This window comes from Pongo abelii, chromosome 1 (genome assembly GCF_028885655.2).
Source record: "Pongo abelii isolate AG06213 chromosome 1, NHGRI_mPonAbe1-v2.0_pri, whole genome shotgun sequence".
In the NCBI taxonomy this organism is placed as follows: Eukaryota; Metazoa; Chordata; class Mammalia; order Primates; family Hominidae; genus Pongo; species Pongo abelii.
In genome coordinates this window covers 42,972,226-42,992,172 of record NC_071985.2, presented here as the reverse complement: position 1 = coordinate 42,992,172, position 19,947 = coordinate 42,972,226, and the positions used below count along the sequence as shown (strand labels likewise).

Here is a 19,947-nt window from a genome sequence, read left to right as displayed (position 1 = left end):
TGCTGAGCAAGAGGTCTCCCATGGAGGACCCAGAAATGCATGTGGGTGCCTGCAGGGAGATGGGTGCATGCCCCAGGGAATTGACTTCATTCATTTCTGTCTCCAAGTGAGAGGAGGAGGGAGGCCTAGAGAAGCGTGGGATCTGAAGGAGAGGATATTGGTGGGCTTCACTTTCGAGCACAAGGGAGATGAGCAGTGAAGCTTCCAGACGCTGTTGCAGAAAGGTGGTCAGGCCATGGGTAGGAAGGTCGTGTGGTTCTGGGATCTCTGTGTGTCCCCACATTTGTCAGGGTGCTCCCCTGCAGACATAAGTGGCAAAACCCGTGCAAGAAACATGGCCCAGGTGCTTATCTTTGGGGGAGTAAGGGAAGGGGCAGCTGGGGAGAGGGGGGTGTCATTCCAAAGCTCCCCAAAAGTGGGGAGAAAAGGAGCCATCACCCTTCCGCCAAGATAGAGTGTGCTGTGGTGGCTTTTAAAAATCGACACCAAATGTACTGAATTTTTGGAGCCTGTTGGAAGGAAAAGCATTTCGAGGTGCCTGAGCCCTTATCAACCAAAAGTGGCCCCCTAATCCCCAGGTATGCAATCAAGTCCAGGGTGTCACGACTCCTGCCACAAAACCTGCCCACTCTAGCCCATCCTCATGACTTGCCTTCACAGTCCAGAAGGAAAATTTATGAGATTCCAGCACCTAGAAGGCTGGGCCTTCTGGCCGAGCTGAGGCACCTCCAGAATAGGTGACCCCAGCTGACCCGGCAGCTATCTGTGAGGACCACACCTCAGATGCGAGCATTTTGCCTGCTGATGGACTTGTGTTACTTTCTTCTGCTGCCACCTTGTCTTCACTACCCTCCACCCCGGCTCCCCTGCCCTCCCCTCGCCTCGCTGAGTCTCCTGCTGCCTTTGACTTCACCTCCCTTCTGCCAGGAGGCTCCAAAGAGAGCCCTTGAGAAAGCTGGAAAATATTAGCAGCCTTGGCGCTGCCACCAATGAGCTGTGTGTCATTGGGCACCTCACTTTTTCTCTCTGGCCTCAGTTTCCCCATCTCTAAGGTAGTCCCCAAGGCTCTTTTCAACTCTGGTCACTAAGTCTCTGCTTCCACGGAAGTGAACATTGTCGATGGAATGTGCTTCCCCCGTGGAATCCCTGGATCTGGGATGTGGTTTGTGGGCTATTTCAGCTGCATTCAGAGTAGCATCCCCACATTCTAGCCTGGGCCAGGTCAGAGAGAGGTAACAGCACTTCCTGCTATGATAATGCCTTTGTCTCTGGAAGCACTTTTAATTCTTCAAGATATGTCCTCCTTTATAACTAGAAGCAGGCAGGGCAGCTATTACCCATACAGGCTGAGTATCCTTTATCTGAAATGCTTGAGACCGGAAGTGTTTCTGATTTTGGATTTTTTTCAGATTTGGGAATACGTATGATACCAGTCAAGCATCCCAAATTTGAAAGTCAAAAATCCGAATTGCTCCAATGAGCACTTCCTTAGAGTGTCATGTCGATGCTCAAAGAGTTTCAGATTTTGGAGCATCTTGGAGATCTGATTTTCAGCTTGGGGATGCACAACCTGTATTTTACAGATTGGCAACATAAAGCCCAGAAAAGTCAAGTCCTTCCCCAGGGATTTATGGCCACTGGTTGATTAATGTAAAGTGGTAGAAAGAGCACCAGTCTGGGAGGCAGAAGATCCGACCTCGAGAAAGTCACTCAGTCTCTAGGCCCCAATTTTCTATCTGTAAAATGGAAACAATAATGATTGCAGAGTCACACAAAGTAACGCAGGTGAAAGCAGTTTGCAAATGCGTAGAGCACTTAACTTGCATCCTTCCTGGGGGCTCCAAGCAGGGCGGCATCTTCACGCTGTCTCCCGCCCCACCACTTCTCTCCTGCACTGCTCTTCCCACTGGGAACTAATGCAATCTCCCAGGTTATTTCTCTGGGTGAAAGTGGGGAGGAATCCTGCCTGTCCTCTAATCTCCCTTTTGTTCTTTACCTCCAGACTGTAAATTCACCTGTCACCCAGAATGCCGCAGCCTGATCCAGTTGGACTGCAGTCAGCAGGAGGGTTTATCCTGGGACAGACCCTCTCCAGAAAGCACCCTCACCCTGACCTTCAGCCAGGTAGGTGGCAAAGCTCGTGTACCAAGCTGGGAACAGCCTCTGCGGGTGCCCCGGGCTCCACTTTCTCTCCCAGGAGCTCTGGTGAGCAGGAGGTGGCATGAGGCCTCAGATTCCACATGCATTGGATGGAGTTCACAGACACCCTGTTCCAATGGGACTAGGGGAAGTGACACAGAGAACTCTGAAGATACTCAGAAGTCCCCTGTAGTTCCCCCCAAGTACAGAGCCTATTGTGGCTTAGGGCTCTGAACCAGAGATGTGGGTATGGGTGAGCAGTGAGGTGGCTTCCAGAGAAGCCTTCTGATCGTCCCTAAAGGCCTCATAGCCCTGGGACAGTGGGGATGCTGGGGCTGAGGCATCTCAAGCACATTGTCCAGCCAGGCCAGCCCAACCTTCAGAGGGGCTGGGCAAATGTTCTCTCCCTGTGTTAAAGAACCAGAAAATTGATGTCCAAAGCAGCTTTTGGTTCTGGGTTTTGTAAAGACACTTGAACTGTATCTGAACTTTGATTTCTAGGATTTAGAATGGAGACAGAGGAGTGTGTTTATTGCTTTCTGCATTGAACAAGCATTTATTGAGTATCTACTGTGTACCAAGCATGGGTGAGAGTTGGGGTAATAAATGATACATCACAATTCTTGTCCTCAGACAGCTTACATTCTGGCAGGGGAGGCAGAATACCAACAAATAGCATACACTGTGATGCATGTTGCAATAAAAGTATGAACTAAGTGTTTGGCTATATAGTGCAATTGTTTCTGCTGGGAGAAATCAGGGAAGGCTTCCCAGAGGAGGTGATGTTTGATTTAAGCCTTAATGTGTGAGTTGAACGTTGCGAGTGAGGGAAGTAAGAATATAATCCTTTAATTCATTTAACAAATAAGTTTCGAGTGTTCACCATGTGCCAGGCCCAGGAATGCTGAGGACTTAATGATGAAAATAACAGACATGGTTTCTACACATCCAGTGCTCACAGTAGGGTAAGGGAGCGAGACTTTAAACAAATATATCCTGTGTCTCTGACAGAAAATCTCAAGGTGCTCTGAGAAACTACAATGGGGGACCCAGGTGCTGGATGGGGGACTCACAAGCAGCCCCCAGTCTCCAGAGTAGCCATCACATGCTTTTTCTGGAACACAATCAACAGTGTTCAAATGCCTAATTCACCATGGGTGTTACCAGCCTCCCAGCTGTTCCCCCATGCCTTTCTCTCTCCCTGGAAAAAGAATTATTAGAAAGCAAGAATGATACATGTTTTTATAAGGGTGATACTGGATTGGTTCTAAAATGTATATTTTAAAACTTTGCACATCTCTCCACAGACGCTGGAATAGTAACTATTTCTGGTGTAGCCTGAATGTAACCAGGCCTCTTGAAAGGGCCTTACCCTTAGCAGGAACTGTCTATCCAGGATGGGGCACAGGGAAAGGAGGGGAGGCACATCTGGTCCCCAAAAGCACTGATGGGCAATGCAGATGTTTCCTGAAGGTTTTCCTCAGAAGACAGAGGGAGGAGGTTACATAGCACACCATATAGCAACATTTCCTAAAAATCTTATTGAAACAACCTTTTCTGGTCTCAATTTGCTTTTCTCTTTGGGAGTTTCCAAGCGTCTCTTCTTTCTGATCTCCTCAGCCCTGCACCCCACCCTGGATTCCGGCTGTCCCCATTACTTCCTGGGTCTCCTCTTTGGGTCTTTTTCTATTCCTTCCTCTAGAGCAGCAGGTCTCAAAAGGCAGCAATTTTACTCACCCCCTAGGACATTTGTCTGAAGACATTTTTGGTTGTCACAACTTAGGGGATGCTACTGATTCTAGAAAAGGCCAGGAATGCTACTAGCTGGCCTGTATTGCATAGAACAGCCCCCCACAACAAAGAATTATCTGACCTCAAATGTCAATTGGGCCAAGACTGAGAAACCCTGCCCTAGAGTGGGCTAGCGATCTCCCAAGTGTGGCAGGCAAAAGGCCCAGGGAAAGCCTAGAGTTGGCTGGATTCATTGTCTCATCCTCCAAATGTCAGCAGTGAAGAGATGCTTTCAAGTCTGAGTTTTTGGAAACAGAGTGACCCCCTTTCCTCTGTTGGAGAGAAGAATCAACTTTGGAACCCTCTGGCAAGTGAAATCAGGGCTTGTCTAGAGCAGAAACACCACTGAAACATTGCAGAGGAAGGAGCCAAGAACCCCACGTGGGAGCTGAACAGCCCCCAGTGGGCAAACAGCCTGGCATGGGGTTTGCTCCTGGGCTGGCCGGATCAGGCTGCTGCTGTATTTGCCTTGGACAGGCCTGACTGCATGCTTCAGCAGAACTGGGGCAGGACCCAGCCCTCTATCAATAAAACCTGGGCCCTGCTCCAGGCCCACTTGCCTCTTCTAAAAAGCCTGTTTGTGCTCATTTCCGCCTTGGCTTGATTTTCTGTTAAATCTCAAGATGGAGCTTTCTTTCACCTTGACATCATCACCTGGGCTGAGCTAACTTCATGTGCTAGTGCTGTTTTCTTGGGGGATTTAAGGGAGCAGGGGCTCAGATCTGAGCTCAGCTATTTCCGGGTATGTATGGCTTAGGGGGGGTCTCATCTCAGTGGCATTTCTCCTCTCTGATCTTTTTTTTTTTTTTTTTTTTTTTTTCCTGAGACAGAGTCTCACTCTGTTGCCTAAGCTGGAGTGTAGTGGCATGATCTCAGCTCACTGCAACCTCCACCTCCTGGGTTCAAGTAATTCTGCCTCACTCAGCTTTCTGAGTAGCTGAGATTACAAGTGTGCTCCACCATGCCCGGCTAATTTTTGTATTTTCAGTAGAGATGGGGTTTCACCATGTTGGCCAGGCTGGTCTCGAACCCCTGACCTCAAATGATCCACCCACCTTGGCCTCCCAAAGTGCTGGAATTACAGGTATGAGCCACTGTGCCCGGCCCTCTCTGCTCTTTAAGGAAAAGAAAAGCATTTATTTTCCTCCATCCAGAGAGAACCATTCTTTATTAACATTTTTATATGTTCTTCCTGAACATTCATACATTTTTCAAAACATGATTGAGATCATCCTGTAGATAAGTATTTGGCCTCAACATTTTAAAAGCAACAATCCCAAGGTTCTGTCTTATCCCTGCCATGCCACAGGGAGGCAGCTGGGGAGGAAGGAGGGACAGGTGTGGAAGCAGGCAGGGGTGAGCTCAGAATCCCCAGTGGCAAACTCAAAAGGCCATCAGAAACAGGCATCAGAAACCGAGGAAGGCAGCTGGGAGCTGTCTGTGCTTTTGTCAACCACAGAAACGAGGGTTTCGGAGTCTCTCCTTAAAGATCTCTGAGGTCTCTGATGTCTGACTTTTCCCTGGGCACCCATGTGTGACCAAGCAAATCTCCTTCAGGTCTACCCTAGACCCCTTTTTCAGTTTAAGCCTCATTTGCTAAGGAACATCATCGCTATTGGCTAATGACCACAATCAGTTACCCTAACAGCTGCAGTTCTTTTATTTAGGATTACACCCCAAAGAATTTATACTTCTGGTGGTCTTAAAGGTGCTCTTATCATGTCACCCCTGGGAGGAAAAAAGCCCTCAGTGGCTCCTGGTGCCCTCACGATGAAGTGAGGCCTCTGATGGCTTGGTTCAGTCCTTTCGCTGCCTATGGGGAAGCTGGCCCCAAGAGAAGAAGTCGTTGTCCTTGCCCACCACTGGATTCTCATTATCACCTGCTGCAGCCCAGGGCAACCCCGGCAGCTCTGTCCCTTTCGCCTTGGGTGCCACTTTTCTTGGTACATGGAATGCACAGATTGCAAGAGAGCATCATGAGCGCCACCCCTTCCACTCCAATCCCTTGCAGCCAGTGCTCAAATCTTACGCCAGCAGGCCCAGAGTCCTACCCCTTCCTCCTGATCCTCCAGAGTCCCTGATATGGTTTGGATGTGTGTTTTCCCTCCAAATCTCATGTTGAAATGTAGCCTCCAATGTTGGAGGTGGGACTGTTGGGAGGTGTTTGGGTCATGGGGGTGGATCCCTCATGAATGGCTTGGTGCTGTCCTTGCAATAATGAATGAGCTGTCGCTCTATTAGTTCACACAAGAGCTGGTTGTTTAAGACAACCCTAGCATCTCTCTCTTGCTGTCCGTCTCGAATGTGACGCGCCTGCTCCCCCTTCCCCTTCTACCATGAGTAAAAGCTTCCTGAGGCCTCCCCAGAAGCCAAGTAGATGCTGGTGTAATGCTTGTACAGCCTGAAGAACCCCAAGCCAAATAAACCTTTTTTCTTTATAAATTACCCAGCCTCAGGTATTCCTATAGCAACACAAAATGGACTAAGACAGTCCCTGAGCAGCAACCTCGGAAACCAGGCTCCCAGGCCCTCAGCTGCAAAGGCCAGCCCCTCCCATGGCCGTTCCCAGACCACACTCAGGCACTTTCCCCACTCAGGACTCAGGCCCTGCTCGTGTTCCACCTGTCTACTATTTACTTAACATTTCTCTTTAAATAGACTTATTTTATTAAATTTAAATAAACTTATGTTAAAGGAAATTTTAAAATATCCTTGAATCACTGGTTTGATGTACTTAGGAATTTTTTCTCAGCACACATTAAATGAATACTTATAATTTCTTTTAATATGTGTCTAAGGATTGCCTCAAATTTACTCCACAAACACTTATTAAGCCAGGCACTAGCCAGGCACAGTGGCTCACACCTTTAATGTCTGCACTTTGTGAGGCCAAGGCAGGAGGATCGCTTGAGCCCAGGAGTTTGAGACCAGCCTGGGCAACATAGCAAGGCCTTGTCTCTACTAAAAATTAAAAACACTGGCCAGGTGTGGTGGTGTGCATCTGTAGTGCTAGCTACTTGGGAGGCTGAGGTAGGAGGACAGCTTGAACTGAGGAGAAGGAGGCTACAGTGAGCTATGATCATGCCACTGTACTGCCATCTGGGCAGCAGAGTGAGACCCTGACAGAAAAAAAAAAAAAAATCCAGGCACTGTTCTAAAGTCCTTTCAGGTGTCATTTGCGGGAGATGCTGCCCTATAGAGGCTACTCTCTTTGGCCATCTAGTGCCTGGACTACCAGGGCACTGGGTCCAGGGAGTGCCTAAGGGGCAGTGTGAGCAATGGAGAGAGCTCCTGGGATGCTGAGAAGGAATTGCCAGCTGTTCTTACCAATATCAAGGTGCTCTTCCAAAGGAGACTTGGATCTGTATATACTGATACGGAATTGTGCAGCATGAACGCAGGTCCCTCCACAGTACACATAGGACCAGGCCATTTGTATTTTGCATGTACGTGTGTGTGTGTGTGTGTGTGTGTGTGTGTGTGTAAATGCAGAACGAGGGCCTGGTAGTGCTCAGCTAACTACTGAAAGAGATTTCACCCTGGGAGGGGGTGGACATTGAAAGGGGTAGAGTGAGGCTCTCACCTTTTGCCCTTTGTTTCTGTGTTGTTTGAATAGCCAAATGCTTTTCATATGTTCCTAATGTCATTTTTTATTTTTTTTTTATATTGAGTCTTGCTCTGTCGCTAGGCTGGAGTACAGCGGTGCAATCTGTGCTCACTGCAACCTCCGCCTCCCGGGTTCAAGTAATTCTCCTGCCTCAGCCTCCTGAATAGCTGGGATTACAGGCGTGCACCACCATGCCAGGCTAATTTTTGTATTTTAAGTAGAAACAGGGTTTCACCATGTTGGCCAGGCTGGTATCGGTCTCCTGACCTCATGATCCGCCTGCCTCGGCCTCCCAAAATGCTGGGATTACAGGTGTGAGCCACTGCACCTGGCCCTAATGTCATATTATTAAAAGGCAGTAAATGTTTTCTTAAAACACAGACCCTTGGCCTGGCTGACTGAATAGCTAGGTTCTAATCCAGATTGTGTAGACGAAATACTTGACATATGAGCCAGGACAAGCCTCTTAGTTTCTTTGAGTCTCAGGTTTCTCCTCTGAGAAAGGGGACCCTGTGAGGCTCCAGCGAGAAGAGGTGTGTGAAAGCGAGTGGACAAAAGCATGAGTATTCTAGGTGACAGTCCTGGGCCATCTCTGGTACCTCTAAGAGTCTTGCTAGATTTAGATTTTTTAACTGTGTTACTCCTGTGATGAAAACCCTCAGTGGCTTCCCATTGCTCTCAAAATGAGTCTAAATCTGGATTAGCACACACAACCCTTATGGTCTGGCTCTGCCAGCTCTCCAAAACACCAGAAAGTAGGGTTATTGTCCTGGATATAAAACCAGGACTCTCTGGCTTTGTGGTTTGGGTGGACATTTTTTGCTATAAGGTTTATGACTATTGTTGAGGCCCCAAGTCACTGTTCCACCCTGTGGATGAGTCCCTGTCCCCACTCACCAAAGGGGCAGATGGCTTCCAGGGCTCCAGGATAGATCAGCCCGGCCAGCCAGCATTTCAGCCCTGCAGGTCCCTGCTGCCTTTCTGCCTACACCCCCAACCCCAAACACTGTCAAGCCTTAGCAGGGACCCTGCTGCAATCACCCCTCAGCCCTTGCAGCAGAGTAGTGACTCCGCTGGCTTGGAGTTCTGTGTTTCCTGGCTCCCAGTCCTTTGCTCCCTCCTGCAGACATGCCACTGTCTGCATTAACCCGGTCTCTACCTTTCCAGACCCTTGAGAAAAAAAAGCTCCTGTGGCCAGTCCTGTCTTGTCCCTCAGCCCAACAGCCACGTGTTGAACCCAGGATGACCACATGGGGGAGCCAGAGAGCAAGAAGAAATGCGCCTAAAAGGGCAGGTGCTGGGGGTGGGGGGATGTGTCCTCGGGCTCCCTAACACACTTGATAGACCTACCAGCACACCTCTCAGGAGGTGCAGGGTCTTGGGTCCCTTCTGAAAGCTTCAACACATGTTAACTGAACTGTGACTGATAACAACAGTGGCTGACATTTGTTGAGGCATACCTGTGTTCTGTCTACTCATTTCATTTATTATTGAAAGAAGTGTTGAAATCTCCAACTATAATTGTGGATTTGTGTATTTCTCTTTACAGTTAATATGGCTGTATTTTGAAGCTCCATTATTAGGTACATAAACTTTTAGGAATTTCTTCTATTTTTTTTTTTTTAACAGACAGGGTCTCACTCTTTCACCCAGGCTGGAGTGTAGTGGTGCTCATTATAACCTTGAACTCCTGGGCTCAAGTGATCCTCCAGCCTCAGCCTCCCAAGTAGCTGGTACTACAGGTGTGTGCCACCATGCCTGAATATTTTTTGAGTTTTTTGTAGGGATGGGGTCTTGCTCTGTTGCCCAGGCTGATCTTGAACCCCTGGCCTCAAGCGATCCTCCTAAAGTGCTAGGATCACAGGCACGAGCCAGCACATGGGATACTTTTAGGATTATTATGTCTTCTTAGTTAATTGACCTGTGTATCATTATGAAATGACCTTCTTTATCCCTGTTAACATTCTCTACTATGAAACCTACTTTGTCCGATATTAACATAGTTACTGCAGCTTTCTTTTAATTACCATTAGCATGGCATTCCCTAATCCACCCTTTCATTTTTAGGCTATGTGTCTCTTTATATTTAAAGATCATTTCTTATAGGCAGCAAATAGTTGGATCTTGTTTTTTTTTTTAAACCAATCTGCTCATCTCTACCCTTTGAGTATTTAGATCATTTGCATTTAATGTGATTATTGATATAGCTAGTTTTTTTTTTTTTTTTTTTTTTTTGAGACAGTCTTGCTCTGTCGCCCAGGCTGGAGTACAGTGGCGCGATCTCGGCTCACGATATAGGTAGATTTTAAGTCTATCTTCTTACTACATTTTTTCTTTTCTTTCTTCTTTTTCTATTTTTTTTTTTTTTTTTTTTTTTGAGACAGGATCTCATTCGGTCACCCAGGATGGAGTGCAGTGACAGAATCATGGCTCACTGCAGCTTCGACCTTCCCAGGCTCAGGTGATCCTCCACCTCAGCCTCTCGAGGAACTGGGACTACACATGTGCCACCACACCTGGCTGACTTTTTTGTATTTTTTGTAGAGACCGGGTTTTGCCATGTTGCCCAGCCTGGTCTCAAGTGATCAGGGGCTCAAGTGATCCTCCCGCCTCAGCCTCCCAAAGTGCTGGGATTATGGGCATGAGCTACTGCACCCAGCCAGCTATTGGTTTTCTATGAGTATTCTATCTGTTCTTGGTTCGCTTTTTCTTTTTTTTCCTTGCCTTCTTTTGGACTAATTGAATATACTTTATGATTGCATTTTATCCCATTTGTTGCCTGCAAGCTTTAACCCTTTGTTTTGTTATTTTAGTGGTTGTCTTAGCTTTTACAGTATGTAAATGGTCCTTAATTTATGGGATTACATCCCAATAAACCCACTGAAAGTTGAAAATATCTTAAGTCAAAAATGCATTTAATACACCTAACCTACCAAACAACATGGCTTACCCTAGCCTATCTTAAATGTGATCAGAACACTTACATTAGCCTACAATTGGGCAAAATCATCTAACACCAAACCTATTTTCTTATGAAGTGTTGAATATCTCATGTAATTTATTGAACGCTGAACTAAATTATGGTTTCTATCAAATGTGCATCTCTTTAGCACCATCTTAAAGTTGAAAAATCGTAAGTAGGACCATTGAAAGGAGGGAACCATCTGTACATATTTAGCTTATCACAGTGTACCTGTCAAATGATACTATGCCACGTCATGTATAGTATAAAACCCTGGCCAGGCACAGTGGCTCACACCTGTAATCCTAGCACTTTGGGAGGCCGAGGTAGGAGGGTCACTTGATCCCAGGAGCTCGAGACCAGCCTGGGCAACATAGTGAGACCCTGTCTCTATTTTATATTTTAAAAAAAATTAAAAAAAGAAAAGAAAAAACAAAAATAATCGTATCCTTCCATTTCTCATCCACAGACCTTTGTACCATTCTTGTCCTGTATTTTATTTTCACATACACTACAAGCCAGGGGTCCCAGCCCCCAGGGCCACACACATGGCCTTTTAGGAACCAGGTTGCACAACGGGAGGTGAGCAGTTGGAGAGCAAGCCACGCTTCATCTGTATTTACAGCCACTCCCCATGGCTCGCTTTACAGCCTGAGCTCTGCCTCCTTTTAGACCAGCGGCAGCATTAGATTCTCGGAGGACCCTGAACCCTATTGTGAACTGCACATGCGAGGGATCTAGGCTGCTCCTTATGAGAATCTAATGGCTGATGATCTGTCACTGTCTCCCATCACCCCCAGATGGGACCATCTAGTTGCAGGAAAACAAGCTCAGGCCTCCCACTGATTCTACATGATGGTGAGTTGTATAATTATTTCATTATATATTGCAATGTAATAATAACAGAAATAAAGTGCGCCATAAATGTAATGCAGTTGAGTCATCCCCAAACCACCAGCCCCACCCCGGTCCATGGAAAAATTGTCTTCCACAAAACCAGTCCCGGGTGCCAAAAAGGTTGGGGACCGCTGCTATAAGCCCCTTACAATATTGTTACTATTTTATTTAAATGGCCAATTATATTTTAAAGAGATTTAAATGAGAAGACATTGTTTATTCATTTGGTTACCATTTCTGGTACTTTTTTTTTCTTCTGGTAGATCCAGGTTTCCATCTGATATCATTTTCTTTCTGCCTGAAGGACTTTCTTTAACATTTCTTGTATTTGTGGGTGTGCTGATGATGAGTTTTTTCAATTTTCCATGTCTGAAAAAGTTCTAATTTCACCTTCCTTTTTGAGAGATTTTTACGGGATAGAAATTTATAGGTTGGCACTTTTTTCTTTCATTATTTTAAAGATGTTGCTTCACTACCTCTTCACTTGCATTATTTCTAACAATAAATTTACTGGTATCTTTATCTCTGCTCCTCTGTATATAACATATTCTTCTTTTTTCTTTTTATCGCTATGTATTAGTCTGTTTTGTGTTACTATGAAGGTATACCTGAGACTGGGCAATGTATAAAGAACAGAGTTTATTTGACTCATGTTTCTGCAGACTGTACAAGCATGGCACCAACATCTGTTTGGCTTCTGATCAGGACCTCAGGAAGCCTTTACTCATGGCGGAAGGTGAAGGGAGAGCAGGCATGTCACATGGTGAGAGAGGGAGCCAGAGAGAGAGGAGGAGGTGCCAAGCTCCTTTGAACAACCAGCTCTCACATGAAGGAACAATACGAGATGCTCATTACCCTGGGGAGGGCACCAAGATATTCATAAGGGATCTGCCTCCTCAACTTAGACACCTCCCACCAGGCCCTACCTCTAAGATGAGGGGTCAGATTTCAACATGCGATTTGGAGGGGACAGATATCCAAACTGTATCACACTGGTTTTGAGCAATTGGTTACAATGTGCCTTTTGTACTTGTCTTTATGTTTCTTGTACTGGGTGTTCATTGAGTTTGTTGGATCTGTGGATTTATAGTTTTCATGAAAATTGGAAAAATTGGAGGCATTATTTCTTCAAATATTTTTATACCCCCCCACTCTGAGGATACCACTTACATGTATATTAGACTGCTTGCATTTGTTCCACAGCTTACTGCTCTGTTCCTTTAAAAAATTCTCTTTTCTTTCTGTGGTTCATTTTGTTTTGTTTTGTTTCGAGACAGAGTCTCGCTCTGTCACCCAGGCTGGAGTGCAATGGCGCGTTCTTGGCTCACTGCAACCTCTGTCTCCTGGGTCCAAGTGATTCTCCTGCCTTGGCCTCCCAAGTAGCTGGGATTACAGGTGCCCGCCAACACTCCCAGCTAATTTTTGTATTTTTAGTAGAGACGGGGTTTCACCATGTTGGCCAGGCTGGTCTCGAACTCCTGACCTCAGGTGATCCATCTACCTCGGCCTCTCAAAGTGCTGGGATTACAGGTGTGAGCCACCGCGACTGGCCTGTGCTTCATTTTGGATCATTGCTATTGCTGTGTCTTCAAGTTTGCTAATCTTTTCTTCTGCAAAGTCTAATCTGCCATTAATTCCCATGTAGTCTATTTCCCGTCAAAGGCATTGTAAATTTCAACTCCAGTAGTTTGATGTGGATTTTTAAAATATTTTCCATTTCTCCTACTTTAACTTTTTGAATAAATAGCATATACTTATTCAGACATTTCTCTGGGCTCCTCACAGCCTATCCCCTTCTACCCTAGAAGCAATGGGCTGCCTGAGACACCAGAATTAGTGTCTTTGAACAATGCTAATATCTGTGTCAGTTGTGGTTAGTAGTCGAGACAGAGTCTCACTAAGTTGCTCAGGCTGGGCTTGAACTCCTGGCCTCAAGTGATCCTCCCACCTTAGGCTCCCAAAGTCCTAGGATTACAAGCATTAGCCACTGCACCCAGCCCTGTGGAAATATTCCTGAGTTTTGTTCTAGGACCCAGTTAAATTACTTAGAAGTTCGATCCTTTTTAAGGTTTTAAGAGCCTCTTTAAGATTTGTCAGGATTGCAACAGTCCTCAGTCTAGGGCTAATTATTTCCCACCGCTAAGGTAAGACTCTTTGTGTACTCTACCCAGTGCCTAATAAATCATGAGGTTTTCTGGTATGGCTTGTAGGAACAGGCACTATTCCTGCCCTGTATGAGGGCAGACACTGTTACCCGTAATCCTTTTGGGTGGTTCTTTCTCTAGCCTTGGGTCATTTCTTTCCATGCACCCACCAATCAGTAAGCACGCAGGTGAATACTATAGGGGCCTTTCTGCAGTTCTCTCTCTCGGCAGCTGTCTCCATTCAGTTACTCTGTCCTGTGAATTTGGGCTGCCTTTGTCTCCCTAGACTCTGAGCAGCATCTCCTCAGCTTCAGGGGGTTTTCGAGGCTCCACCTTAGTACCCGCTCTGCACCACATCTGGGAGTAAACTGGGAGTAAATCTAGGGATCAACTAATTTGTTTCCTGTGTCTCAGGGATTGCTATTCCTCATTACCTGATAGCCAGTATTTTAAAAACCAGTTTCATTAGTTGTATCAATTTTTTTGGTTGTTTTAATCAAGAGGATATATCTGAATCCTATTCCCTCATCTTTGTCAGAAGCAGAACTCCCCCAGGCACTGTTCTAATCCTAATTCGTACTAGTTCATTTAATATCCAGCCTTACGCATTGGGTAAATGCCTTGAGGGCAGGGATCCTATCTTTTGCCATTTAGTCTTCCTCATAATGCGCTGGGCCTTGCACATAGTAGGTGCTGAAGAAGTTCGTTTTATTCGATTGTGAACTTGGATTTGTGGAGGTTTTTTGCATTCAGAATGCTGGTTCTCCCACTTACTATGACACTAGGAAAGTACATAACCTCTCTTAGCTATTACATGGGGACACCAGTGTGGTTGTTGTGGCAACTGCATAAAAGCACTTGTAAACTCCATGGAGCATGAACTTTGTTTTTTACCAGTGTGTTCCCAGCACCTACCACAAGGAATATATATAATAGGACTGGCAAATAACATAGTTTCCCTTGCCCCCATGGTGTTTGAGAGCCTTCAGCCCAGCAGGCTGCCTGCCCTCTGTAGACACATTATCCTCAAGATAGCTATGGGTGGGAACAATGCTGCTCTCATCATCTTAAAATATGGTAACGCTCCAAAATGGGAATTTTGTGTTGTGCCCTGAGCACACAGTCACAAATCCATGTGCCCGCTCTGGTACCCAGTCCTAAGGCTGCTGACAGCCCCTTTCTGCCATCTTGGAGCAAGTTTAGCGCTCCCAGCTCTAAAATCTGGCTTTCTATAGCTTAATAACTTTATGATCTAGCAATCAATTGACATTAACGCATCTTTTGTTATTCTCTGGCCACCAGAAATGAGAGGAGACTCACCATCTTTAGTTGACATGGCAGGAATGTCAGAAAAGTCAGAAACTAGGATCCCACATCTAATCTTTCCTGGTAGATGTGAGGGTGGGGAGCAGAATACATTAGACCCCACTTAGTCCCTCAGTCAGTATTTCCTTAGCTTCCAAACCCCAAATTTGGCACTGATTTCTTCTATTCTGACTCCTTCCCTTGATAAGAAACTAATGGCTGCTCCCAGGGGATTCTAGAGGTGCCAGATGCACACCAGCCCACCTATATCTGCCAAGAGAAGGAGCCAGTCCCCCGCTCCCTCCACATTACCCTGAGCAGGACATCCTTCATCCTTACCCTGACTAGGCCGTCCCATCTGGGACAGCCTTCTCCATGGCTCCTTCACAGACTCCCACCACACTTTAGAAGCCAGAATTGCTGGCCAAAGCTGTCAGTGATTCATCTGCACTGAACAGCCGCCCTCACAGGAGCCTCTCCAAGGCCTATCTGACCAGCCCCAGATGGGCCAGCCCACGCCAATGTATTTCTGATTAGGCAGAATGGAAATGCTTCCCAAAAAGGAGGCACCTGAAGTCCTGGCCACAAGGAGGGACAGAACTCTGGTGCATATTTCTCTAGAAATCCTTAAACCCTGGAGACATTTCTCTGGGCTCCTCACAGCCTATCCCCTTTTACCCTAGAAGCAGTGGGCTTCCTGAGATGACCCCCAGCTGGGCTAGGCTAGCCCTGAGGCGAGAGGCAGCAAGACCCTCCTTGCTAGATGTAGCAGTGCAATAGTTGTTCACATCTCACCCTGGTGACCATGCTGCCCGGGATGTTGGAGGATTGGTCCTGCCCAGAGAGGGGCACATCAGGGAGACGGCTGTTGATCAGAAACATCTTTTGTCATTCTGTATTCTCACTAGGGAGGAAAATTAGAAGACAGAGCCCCTGGCCCTGACTCAGACCCTGACATGAGTTCTTGACGGTGTGGACAACTAGGGTAACTCAGCTATCTTCAGCAGGTTCAGTGTCAAGGCCTATCGAAGCTGTTAGCCTGGCAGCCAATCAGAAGTGTGGTGTGGGTTAGCACTGCTGAGAAAGTGACTGTAGGGTGAGTCTAACCTAAATGGTGTGCCACCACTCACCTCTTACAACAGGAAGTCATCTGGGGAGACACCGAGCTCTCTGCTGTACACAGCCATTGAATGCTGAAAATTGCTACCCTAGGGATGACTGGCAGCATCTTAAGATTCAACCCAGATAGGACATCTGGTTAAGGATGCTTGTCAGAGTCAGATGGAAGGTGTGGGAGGTATGGATGATATTGGGGAATATGTGTCAGGAAGTGGGGAGGCCATAGGAGGAGGATTTTGACATCAAAGGAGAGAATAGCAAGAGCTAAGCCACAAGAGGGAAGGGTGGCTTCTGGGAATGTGAATCGAATTTTGTGCAGCTGTAACGAGGGTTGCTTGATTGTACCTGGAGATGGGTGTGAACTGTTGGCTGGGCGTGCACCGTGAAGGGTCTTGAAGGACCTGCTCAAGAGTTTGGAATAGGCGGCGGGAGTCGATGGAGAAAGGACAACTGTAATGGAAAGTTACAGGGGCTCTGGGTTTGAATCTGATTCTACCATTTCCTTGCTTGGGCAAGTTTACTCTGAACCTCGGTTCATTCATCTGCAAAATACCTTCCTGCAGGGTTCTGAGGATTAAGTGAGATAATGAAATGTGTAACTTTCATCCAGTAACTTTATTAGACCGTCTTATTCAATGTTGTTGTCACTAGACTGTATATTATTAGAAGGTAGGGACTGTGTCTTATTCATGCCCAAACTCAGACACCCAGTCTAGTGCTTGCCTGAAGAAAGTGCTCAGTAAGGCCGGGCGCGGTGGCTCACGCCTGTAATCCCAGCACTTTGGGAGTCCGAGGCGGGCAGATCACGAGGTCAGGAGATCGAGACCATCCTGGATAACACAGTGAAACCCCGCCTCTACTAAAATACAAAAAATTAGCCGGGTGTGGTGGCGGGCGCCTGTAGTCCCGGCTACTCAGGAGGCAGAGGCAGGAGAATGGCGTGAACCCGGGAGGCGGAGCTTGCAGTGAGGTGAGATCGCGCCACTGCACTCCAGCCTGGGTGATAGAGCAAGACACTGTCAAAAAAAAAAAAAAAAAAAAGGCTCAGTAAATATTTGCTAAATGAATGAAAGAATAAGCAAGTAGAACTTGATACATAGTAATTATTCAATAATTTTTTGTTGAAATCTGAATGGAAGTTGTTATGGTACCATGATCAGATCTTCATCTCAGAAGGGTAACTGTGGCAATAAAAAGGTAGGGGGTTTGGAGGAGGCAGAGATAGGAACACAGGGAGCTCTGAGAAGGCTTTGCACTAATCTTGGTTAATGGCAGTCATCAAGATAGTAAATACTAAGGGAGGAAAAGAAGGAGCAGGTGGCGGACAAGACGGGGAATAACAAACTCAGTCTTTACCCTGTTGAGAGTGAAACTCCAAGAGGAAGGTCTGGGTACTCAGTGAGCTGTTACAGGTACCCACCTGGAGATACCCGGGAGAGAAAGAATTATGAGCCCTGAGTCTGTTAGGTGTGGTTGATACCATTGGCATAGGTGAGACTTACCCCCCAAGGAGAGCAGGGGTACACAGGGGGAGAAGAGAAGGCCCCAGGAAGCTGAAAGGAAGACGGGGGCATAGGCAGATGGAGAAAGTGGTTCCTAACTTGTTTGTAATGGACTATAATTTCAGGCATGTGGTTATTATGAGAGTAATCACAGAGGTAAACCATGAGGCCGCAGAGTATAGAGTTCAAGGACTTGGGTTCTGGAGTCAGACCCAGGGGAATTGATATTTGGCTCCACCATTAACTAGCAGTGTGGATACGTGCAAGTTACTTAACTTGCCTTAACCTCCTTTTGCTTTCTGTAAAATATAGATAATAACTGTAGCTTCCTCATAGGTTTGTTGTAGGGCTTAAATGAAATTATGAACAAATTATTAGTACAGTGCCTGCACATACTAGCTAACGGTGATTTCAAAATATGTCTCAGGGGTGGGGTGGCACCTTGCCCTGGTTTTCAGCCTCTCTATATGTCACTACATCTGATCATAAGGTCATAAGGCCCTAAATCTGATCTCCACCGCTGCTACCCTTCAATTGGACAGTTGAGGAAACCTGATGTCCATGGTTGCTCAAGATACCATATCGAGCTGGAGTTGGAGCTGGGGCTAGAATACAAGCTCCTGACTTCCAGGCCTGTATCACAGCTTTTCTGGTACATGCAGAACTACAGGGTGGATCTTATAAGAGGATCTGGCCACATGACAGGATTGCATTTGAGAAAGGAAAAAAGCTTAAAATAATGTCTTTCATCATCTGACACTTTGAGTTAGGAAAGTGGCCCATTCATCATTTCAATGGGGCTTTCTGAACCCCAGCACGGTGCCATGGATTTAGGGCTCTGGCTGCTACAGCTTTATATCCAGCCTCCTCTTCCTAAGTCCAGGGACAAGAACAGCCAGTTCCCATCCTTTGTGCGATCGCATCTCAGGGCCTTAAAGGCTCTTGCTCAGACTCTTCCATGCCCCCACCCTCTTACCCTGGCCAAGCTATCACTATTATTGATTATTCATAGGGAAGAGGTTCAGAGGTTCAGACAGGGCCATTAGATGCTGCAGGGAGTCCTGTCTTCCTTCCTTTGAGACCCTGGGGCTTCAGTCTGGATTTTGCCTCCTGGAGGCTGGCCAACTTTGGTATATTATATATGATCTTTGTATATTTCTTCTAGTCCTAAAGTCCTTGCCAGCACAGTCTCTGTTTTGCTGACTTCTTACACATGGCTTTCTTCCAAACCTAGATTCACTGACAGCTGGGACAGGGTAGGGAAAGAGACATTAACTAGAAGTCAAGAGGCTTTGAAAGTAATGAGCTGTGATGGAACAAGTTACTTCCCTCAGTTTCCTTATCTATAAAATGGGCATAGTACCTGCTCTTAGGATAAAAGAGTAGCCTGGGTGAAATAATGGATGTTAAAAGGGTTTGAAAGGCCCTATTCAGATGTCAGATTTTCATAATGTTTGGAACGGCAGGGAGCAGTACCCTAAAAGAACACAGTGTCCCTGAGAACTTTCCTAACCAGGTCTGGCATCTGGTGTGTTGCTTCTAAGGAGAGATTCGTGCTGACTCCTGGGGTACCTTGGCTTGGTGTTTGAATAGGTTGTTATTAGCTGTATGTGAAGGTTGCACATTTTGAACATGCAGCATTGCCGTTGCATTGCAGAGCTTCCCCGCATGAATCCAAGGACACAGTGTGGCCACAGAGAATCTGGGGCCTGTTTTTTTTTTCTTAAGTATCAGATTCCCACTGAGCAAGGAGGTTCTTTTTATGAAGAAAAGCATGTTTCTTAGCTGGCTGGACAAAGCAGGTGAGCTGTTATTGATGGCCCAAGGATCACAGGAAACCACCTCTCTGGGGAAAACCCCCCAAACAGCCTCTAAAATACCCATGTGAGAAAAAGATTGCTCCAGACAAAGCCAGAACCTACTTTCACCCCCATTAATGTGAGATCTTCCCCTGCAAACACCCTGTAGCTCACCCCAGCCCCTGGTGCTGACCGTCTCCCTCCTCTTATCTGCCTGCCAGAGGAGACAGCTACTGGTATTGACAGTTCTCCTGCACCGAGGGCGGCCAGCCGGCTGGGGTGCTGACTCTCAGCTCTCTTGTGTTTGTGCCTGCCAGGCACTCGCAGGCTTCTGGGAAGAAGACTGTGTGGGAGGATGAAGCCAAATTGGGCTGCAGTTTGAAACCTTCCCGAGGATTGATGGATTTGGCTTAGGTGGGAGAGGGAGGGGGTTTCTCATGAAGGTAGCCAGAGCTTAAGATGGAGTTGGCAGCTTGGTGTCCGGGGGTCTGAGTCTAGTCCTCCACCCAGCTTATGTTTCCCCAGGACTGGATTGTTTCAGAACTGTAGGAAAAGCTACACAGATTTGGAGAGAGACCGGATAACCCCTCTCAGCCACAGTCCAGGGCGCTCCAGGGTCCATGAGCCATCAGACTCCATGAACATGGTAGCAAAGCCAGGCCTCTGAAGGCTGTTTCCCCGC

General features: G+C 46.7%; 1 protein-coding gene across 1 annotated transcript in view; it reads left to right on the top strand.

Annotated features, from left to right (window-relative positions):
• Positions 1–19,947, top strand: part of RASSF5 (Ras association domain family member 5) — an 81,050-nt gene that overhangs the window by 27,738 nt on the left and 33,365 nt on the right. The window contains exon 2 of the mRNA XM_024248944.2: positions 2,003–2,124. Coding sequence (XP_024104712.2) covers positions 2,003–2,124 — 122 coding nt within the window. The remainder of the gene's footprint in view (positions 1–2,002; positions 2,125–19,947) is intronic.